This window comes from Malus domestica, chromosome 11 (assembly GCF_042453785.1).
Source record: "Malus domestica chromosome 11, GDT2T_hap1".
Taxonomy (NCBI): Eukaryota; Viridiplantae; Streptophyta; class Magnoliopsida; order Rosales; family Rosaceae; genus Malus; species Malus domestica.
In genome coordinates, this window is record NC_091671.1 from 25,065,163 (window position 1) to 25,073,268 (window position 8,106).

At 38.8% G+C, this 8,106-nt stretch overlaps 2 protein-coding genes across 3 annotated transcripts; one reads left to right on the forward strand and one right to left on the reverse strand.

Moving 5' to 3' along the window:
* Window positions 1-61: 61 nt before the first annotated feature.
* On the forward strand, window positions 62-2,460 carry LOC103423200 (mitochondrial fission 1 protein A-like). The gene is made up of 5 exons (XM_008361273.4): window positions 62-352; window positions 1,181-1,319; window positions 1,554-1,678; window positions 2,041-2,104; window positions 2,202-2,460. The coding sequence occupies exons 1-5, from the start codon at window positions 260-262 to the stop codon at window positions 2,285-2,287; spliced, it is 507 nt and encodes a 168-aa protein (XP_008359495.1). The 5' UTR covers window positions 62-259; the 3' UTR covers window positions 2,288-2,460.
* Window positions 2,461-3,592: 1,132 nt separating this feature from the next.
* Window positions 3,593-7,576, reverse strand: LOC103423201 (serine--glyoxylate aminotransferase). Of its 2 annotated transcripts, none has more exons than XM_008361274.4 (6): window positions 7,041-7,576; window positions 5,710-5,955; window positions 5,162-5,446; window positions 4,476-4,842; window positions 4,173-4,383; window positions 3,593-3,885 (listed from the first exon to the last, which is right to left on the reverse strand). In XM_008361274.4, exons 2-6 carry the CDS (start codon window positions 5,912-5,914, stop codon window positions 3,748-3,750), a joined length of 1,206 nt encoding a protein of 401 aa, XP_008359496.2. In that variant the 5' UTR covers window positions 5,915-5,955; window positions 7,041-7,576; the 3' UTR covers window positions 3,593-3,747. The 2 variants fall into 2 exon arrangements, with proteins under 2 accessions (XP_008359496.2, XP_008359497.2); XM_008361275.4 differs by having other exon boundaries at window positions 5,710-5,924; window positions 7,041-7,358.
* Window positions 7,577-8,106: the final 530 nt, after the last annotated feature.

Consider the following 8,106-nt stretch of genomic DNA (forward strand, 5'->3'; position numbering starts at 1 on the left):
TTAACCTAAAAGGTTAGAACAGAAAACCTGTTTTTGGATTAAAACCTAAATTTTTTAGGTTAAATTTTTAACTCAGGATGGAAATGGTTCTCTCTCTTTTTTTTCTTTTTTTTTGAGAGAGAGAAAGAAAAATAAAATAAAATAAAAGTTCGGCTTGAAGGCTTGAAGTAGAACAAAAAGTCGCTCAGGTGTGAAAGAGTTTTGTGGGTTTTAGTCGGCTTTTCTTAATCATAAACCCAACAACGCAGACGAAACGAGAATGGCAGATAACGTTGCGAAATTCTTCGAATCGGTTGGCAATTTCTTCTCCGGCGGCGATCAGATACCATGGTGCGACCGCGACCTCATCGCCGTAAGCACTTTCCCTGCGATTTTTTGTTTATTCAGTTCTTATCTGTTTATATTTGTTGTTGGTATACATGTGATGTGATGTGAAATGAGATTGCACCTTTAGGGTTTCAGAATTCGATTATTTAGTTTTCTCTCAGTGCGTAGGGTTTCAATCATTAGGATTTGAAGTTCTGTTGATACAATTCTTCGGGTATTTCTTTGAATTATTTAACGAAATAATGGAGAAAGATATATCATTAAGATTCAATCAATTGGGGACTAAATCAAATATAGTAATAATATTACTAAATCCCCTGTAAGGCATCTTTGTAGGGATTTAATCAAGGGGACGATTACTGTAAGCATCTAGATGTGGTTCACTTCTAATGCTCAAGCAACTACCTCTTCCGCTCCTCAGCTCCTCTAGCCTTCAAGGAGTAGTGATTGGCTCTTAACGATTGGTATGAGCCAAATCGCATGTCTAGGGTTGAAGTTCTGTAAGCGCTATCTAGGTGCTGGCTAAGAATGCATTGGTATTAGTAGATGAGTGAAGCTACTAGTGTAGATGGCTTCCACCTCACCAATGGTAGAGGAGCCAACGGAAACATCAGGATTTAAAATCATAGTGGAATTTTACGATATTAAAGGTTGAGTATTGGATGGTTCTTAAGAGAGTCGTAATCTGGTCAGATGGGGAAATAATAAAATGGCTAAGAACTGTTGAGCATCCTAGAAAGGAAAATGATTCATTTTATAATGTTGATGAGAGTTTGGCAAGATGGTCTTGCTGAATGCCACACTTGGCAGATGTTTTCGTGTGTTTATATCTTTCGAATGCATGCTATGACAGGGTATTGAGAAAGAGGTTGCTGATGCTCAGAATGGTTCCCCTGATCACATTTTCAAAGAATGTCTCATGCGATTATCATGGGCTCTTGTTCATTCAAGGCATCCAGAAGATGTGCAACGTGGCATAGCAATGCTTGAAGGTTCTATCTCTCGCTCTTATCTCTCACACACCTATAAGCCCGCACATCCACTAACATACTAACATACAATACATACATAAACACTTTATTCCTTAGTTTTTTTTAGATAACGCAGTGTGCTTGCTGTAACTCTTTTGACCATATGATGCCTTTTCCTAAGCACTTAACACTGAACCTCCTTCGTGCTGCTCAATTTATTGTCTTTTGTACTTTCTCTGACTTGATATATTGCAGAGGTTATGAGGGATCCTACTAAAGCCCCTCTGGAAGTGAGAGAGCCGCTATATCTTCTTGCTGTTGGGTATTACAGAAGTGGTGACCATACCAGGTGCAGGGAACTTGTAGAACAGAGTTTGATGGTATGATCTTCGTTTAGATTTGATTATGCAAACATAATCAGAACTTAATGCATGCCTATGTACTTTGAAACTACTTGCTCTGCACGTGTAGGATAACTCTTTTCTTTGTAACTTGTAAGCATCAATGGTGAAATTTAGAAAGGAGACGTAGAGCAGCTTCTCAGGAACAATGGGTGGAAAATACTCGGTTATTATCTTCTGTTTGCCTTTACATTCTATATAGTAGTCCAGATTGTATTAATTATGTTGACGCTATTACATATGCATGCTTATGGAATCGTTAGTTTTTTCTTTTATCTCTGTATCCTTCAATGTGCTTGTATAGTCTGCACTAGATTTACCATGATATGGTTCTTTTGTAGGTTGCACCTGATTGGAGACAGGCACTGAACCTTAAGAAAATGAATGAAGCCAAGATCAAAAGAGGTAGAAATCAATCATTTCGCTCTCTCTCTCTCTCTCTCTCTCTCTCTCTCTCTCTCTCTGAAACTGACAATACTATCCCTCCTCTGTTTGAATGCAGATGGTGCGATTGGCATAGGGATAGCAGCGACTGCTGTTGGACTGCTTGCTGGTGGAATTGCAGCAGCTGTGGCTAGGAAGAAATGATCTGGTATGCTTGACCTGTGAGTTGCCTGTTCATATAAATTTTACATTAGATGTAAAATTGGTACAAGTGTTTGCTTAAACAAACTATCATGAAGAAAGTTCAAGAGTCAGATAATCTTCTTTTTTCTCTTTTAAGAGAGTTTACTTGAATTATAACATGTTAGAGTTATGAACTTGCTATATGCCCTTTCTTTTTTGCTTTTTCACCTTCACTTTTTCAGTCATTTGTTAGTAACAGCCCAAAATTTGTCACAGACGAATATGCGACATGGGTTAGATGTTGGACTAGGATCCTCTCTGGATCTCTTCCGGAGCAATATATCCTGGCCGTTCAACCCTAAGCTTGAACGGCCAGGAATCAATTTTAAATTTTCTAAAGCTATTTTTCACGCAAAACAAGAAGCCAAACTCGCCTTTCCTCCTCCTTCATGTTGGCGAACAAGCACCTCCCTATTCACCAACCTCTAAGATATCCAACAAGAAGAAGAAAGCCTTAGCCTCCATCAACGTGATAGTGTCCAAGAACTACTATAAGGTGGGTGTGCCATCCTGGGAATTTCATCTTTTCATCTTTAATTTATGGGTACTGAGACAGTTATGGCTTTGTCCTAATTGCTTCTCTGTCGTGCAAGTGGATTGTGGGATTATGATTGTGATGTCTGGGTCGGGAAATCAAGCGTAGACTCGTACAATTTATCATGATATTTGACGGATGATTCTTCACTCGAGTTGCGGTGGTGCGGTGAAGGGTGAAGAGACAGGGAGACGAAAGTTGAACGGAAGAAAGAGGTGTGATCCTATTGCTACATCATTTCGCGTAAAGAAATAAAATTGATTCCAGCCATTTGTGTGAACGGTCAGGATTGAAGGATTCTGGATGGATCTAAAGGGGGGTCTCAGGCTTTAGATGTTTATGACTTGGATTAACTGGCAAAAAATGAAATTTTCATCTTCCCGTATCCATTGGGGGTGCCCATAAATTCACCACCAGAAAGTTAAGACCCTCCAAACATGGTACGGCGTGCGTACCTAATGAATTATCATCAAGCTCAAACGTCGATCTTGGGAGGCAGCTGTTCATCTACTAAGAAACCTTGAGCCTTTGGATTCTCATTCGCCTTCTAAGTCTAACTTATAAATTAGAGAGTCCTTGGCTCATGCTCCTTTCTCGGTTGCAAAACCGCCTTGGTAAATCTACGCTTGTGTGGAATTTGATTCCGTCGCAGGTATGTTTTTATGTACTGCTGCCTAATTGTACACACTTTACTACCAAGAAAAATTCAAATATAAAGCACAAACAGTGGATTGTACTCAAATTGCTTCAGATATAGCAACATTCAAAAGACCATGTATCAAGTAGGGAATTTTGTTAACCTCAAAAGAGTGCAAAAGTAGGAAAGAAATACGCATTATTTACAGAGCATCCTGAAAGAAAATGAATTACACGGATAAACTGTGAATCAGATCCGGGAAGGGATCAGAGGGGTATTGTTCTGCAAGTATGCACTGGCAGCTGCAACTCCGCTTCCGAGCTTCACTGGGTATCCGACATCCCTAAGCACCATCTCCACACCAGCGAGACAACCCAACAGTTGCAACTGGAAACAGAACAATTTTCAAATACCACCAAGTGAGAAGGTAAAAAATGAAAAGGATGTATTTAATTATAACAGATCCCTTTTACTTGCATTGCAAGATTTCCCTACGCTATTCCTACTTATAGCGTATTTGAGAGACGGAGGTTAAAAAGCTAGATTTCTACCGACTCTATTCCACGTTAAGCTAATAAACGAGACCGTTTTCCTTTTCACTTCCGAGTTCCAACCACTTTGTAATAAGAGCTTGGAATATGTACACAATGTAAGATGCCAAGAATCGACATTACCTCATTCAGGTTGCCAAGATGCCCTATTCGGAAAACCTTGCCGGCCACTTTGTTCAGGCCTAGGCCTAAGCTCAAATTGTACCTTTTCCATGCCCGTTTCACAATTTCGGTACTGTCAATGTGTGGAGGAACAAGCACAGCAGTCACTGTGTCACTCACCCATTCCTCCCTTTGGGTGCAATTCTTCAAGCCCCAAGCCTCCACAGCAAGCCTGTATTTCCGAGTTGTAGGCAATGTTCAAATCCCCCGATAAATGCAGTAAAAGGTAATTGGGACACGAGTAGTTGTAAAACAAAGCTCTACCTTGTTGCTTTGCCCAAACGGCTATGCCTTGCAATCACATTGTCAAGTCCTTCCTCAAAAAGAAGATCGAGTGCTGTACGTAGCCCATACAGCAACTGGATGGAAGGGGTGTATGGCCAGTATGTTCCCAACTTATAGAACTTCAAGTAATCATTCCAGTCAAAGAAAACTCTCACGGACTTTGCAGTTTTAGATGCCTCCAGAGCTTTGGGGCTTGCACACACAATCCCAATCCCAGTGGGGAGGGAAAGAGCTTTCTGAGACCCAGTTAAAGCCACATCGACCCCCCACTCGTCCATACGGAAATCAATAGCACATATGGAAGATACTCCATCGACAAGGAAGAGAGCCGGATGCCTGTAGTTATCTGAGAGTTCAATGAAAAAAAATGAGACGCGTTCTATAAAGGTAACTGACAAAGAAGAGAGAAATATACAGCATGAAAAGGAAAAAAAGTGACAAGACTGCTTTCGGCGTGTCAAATTTAAACCCTAGTAACTAAGGTACTAGACAAGCTATATTCGAAACTCAAGTACTCTATGGCTCGGCCTCGGATAGATAAATAGAGAGCCACATACATATGCATATAGACAACCATTTTAGAACTGATAATAAAACATGTACAGAAGCAGATTTACGGATATTAAAAAGAAAGCTAATTCAGGCACAGCAGAAGACAAGCTTACCAAGTATTTTTCTGACTTTAGCCAAGTTGTTGGTGACTCCAGTGGCTGTTTCATTGTGAACAATGCATATTGCCTTTATGGTGTGGGCGGTATCTTCTGCAATTTTTGATTCTAGAATGTCGAGGTTGGCACCTTGGCCCCATTCACTTTCTACGACATCCACATTGAACTTGAGGCGCTGCTGCTGATCAATCCATAGCAAACTGAATTGGCCAATCAGGAAAGATACAGTCCGGTCTCCCGGAGATAATGTGTTTGTAAGTGCACTCTCCCATGCACCAGTGCCTAAACAAAATTTAGAGTAACATTATTGAGTGAAAAAAAAAAAAAAGAACACAGTCATTCACACTGAATTCACTTAATCATGAACGTAAGATCGCTTCTAGTTGTTCAAACCATATAATACTTTAGAAACAACTTTTTCTTAGCAGATCACAAAATCTTGTAAAGGAACTCGGTGTTCTTAATACTCACATATCCATCCACAAGATGTTATTAAATATATATAAATGAAAGGGAAAAACTGAGACCATAATGGTTTGAGATACCTGTGGTAGGGATCAAAAATGGAGTTCCAGTTGTAGTTTTGAAAATCTTCTTCACATCCTCGAGCAGAGTTTTGGTCATTGCTGGAACAGCAGGAGAACGGTAATCCTCATTGTTTCTGTTCATGGACCGAAGGACTGCCTCCGGAATATTGACCGGGCCTGGAACAAAGAGATGGTTCCTTCCTGGTCCATAAACGTAGTCCATTTTCGCCTCCCTGCAAGTTCACAAATTGAGCCGACCCTCAGCTGCAAACAAATTAAAAGTTAACCTCAGCCACCATAAAGAAAAGAAAAAAGGTAGTCCCCATCTTATGCACTTCCCAGTTAGAACTTAACCTCAGACCCATGAAAAGAAGTAATCCGCAGCTACCAGAGAAATGTATGATTTCACACACACACACACACACACACACACACACACACACAAACACAAACACGTAGATATCATGTTTCTACAGGGGAATACATATACATGTGAATTTTTTAAATCGAAGGTCACATAAGTTCAACCAGTACTTCCCGGCACCACCTATGCAGCTGCTATACAGAATACGTAAATAAATATATGCCTTGATTCTTAATTTTCTCTAGTGTTTCTAAAGTGTTATCCGAACCTTATACATAAGTACACATAATACATGTATCATTGTATTATTAGTTACTATGGAGAGAAACAACATTCAGGGCTCGTTTGGTGCCTGAGATTGGAATTGACTGGGTTACTCTATAAATTCAAGTATATTGAAGGATTGAGATGAATGAGCTTTAATTTTGATGGGATTAGACATGAAGGAAACTTATCCCTTCTAATCCTTAATGCGTAATCCATCTTCTACCTCCAAGTTTTTCTAATCCTTAATGTGTAATCCATCTTCTACCTCAAGTTGGACACAATTTTTCATTTGTTCCTTCAACAAACCCTTAAACATAGTGGCTTATCTACTCCAATCCAATCCAAAACACCAAACGGAGCCTCAAATTGCATTTTATATCTGAACCCAACTCCAAATATACTAAGAACAACCTTCACATAACACGGAAAAAATAAAGATTTGGAATATTTTGTTATTATATTTTGAATCAAAATTAAAGCTAATATAAAGCTCTATTAAAATTTCGGGGTCAAATAACACACACACGCACATAACAAAATTGAAATCAGCAAATTCATAAAACAGATATAATTATAAACAACCAGAGAAAATATCCATACATGAACACTAACTGATCACCAGAAACATGTCGAGATATAAATATATATATATATATGTATATGTATATGTATATAATCAATGAAAAGAGAAGAGAGGAAGAAGAGGAGTTTTACATACCCAAAGCCCAAAGGCAACAAGTGGAAGAGAAGCAGAATTCTCTCTTCTCGGTGGGCACCCGTGCTCTCTTCTTTGGACACACAGAGAGCAATGCCAAACTGTTTTATATTTCTGTAGCGGGAGGTGCAAGTGCAAGGGATGTTGATGGGGACCCACTTTTCTCAAACGTGGAAGATAAGAGCCACGCCAGTGGCGTCTCAAACCCCGGGTAGGATTATCTCTCCTCTTATTATTTCCTTCCATAAATGAAGAATTTAAAACCAAACTATTGATCACCCATTATGTGGATGAATCTAATTCCCTATCCAAATATTTTGTATAAAACAAGATGTTTATTTTAATTTCATTCCATCTATTTAAGTCTAAACTGTAAATAGAACTTAGGTGCATAAAGACACACACTACTCTAATCAACTTGATTGCACCTAATGTCAAGGTTAACAAGGGCTTCAATGAAAATCAAGGACTGTAATTGGGGAAATTGCTTGCAATATCTAGGGAGAAAGAACTTAAGCGTTGTTTGGTAGGCTGGTTGAGATAGGTTACAACCAATTAAAATGGACTGAGTCCAATTTATTGTTTGTTGTATCAAAATGTGAGATTGACAGAATTAGACATGATGGGTTATGAATCCAAAATAGAGTGGGATATTTAACATATCTTTATACATGGATTACAAGTCTTGCTTACATGTCTCTTAACAATCTCATCGTATCTCTTAGACTCAATCTCATCCGGCCTACCAAATTGACCCATAACTAAGAAAGAAAGAAAAATAAAGAGCAAAGAATGTAAAACAACCAGCTGGATTGAAGTAGGATAATGTATAGTAGACAATTCAGTTATAAGAAAACACTTGAAAAATGTATGGACAAGAAATTACTAGAATATGGAAAATAAAGGAATGGATTTAGACACATAATAATTCTATTTTTTTCTTTTGAACAAAATGATATTATATACACTCTGGGAGTGGGAGAGTGGGGGAGTGGGCTAAGCCTCACATTTGACTAGCTATAATAATATGGTTCAAACTCACATTTGATGAGAATTGAACTTAAGACCT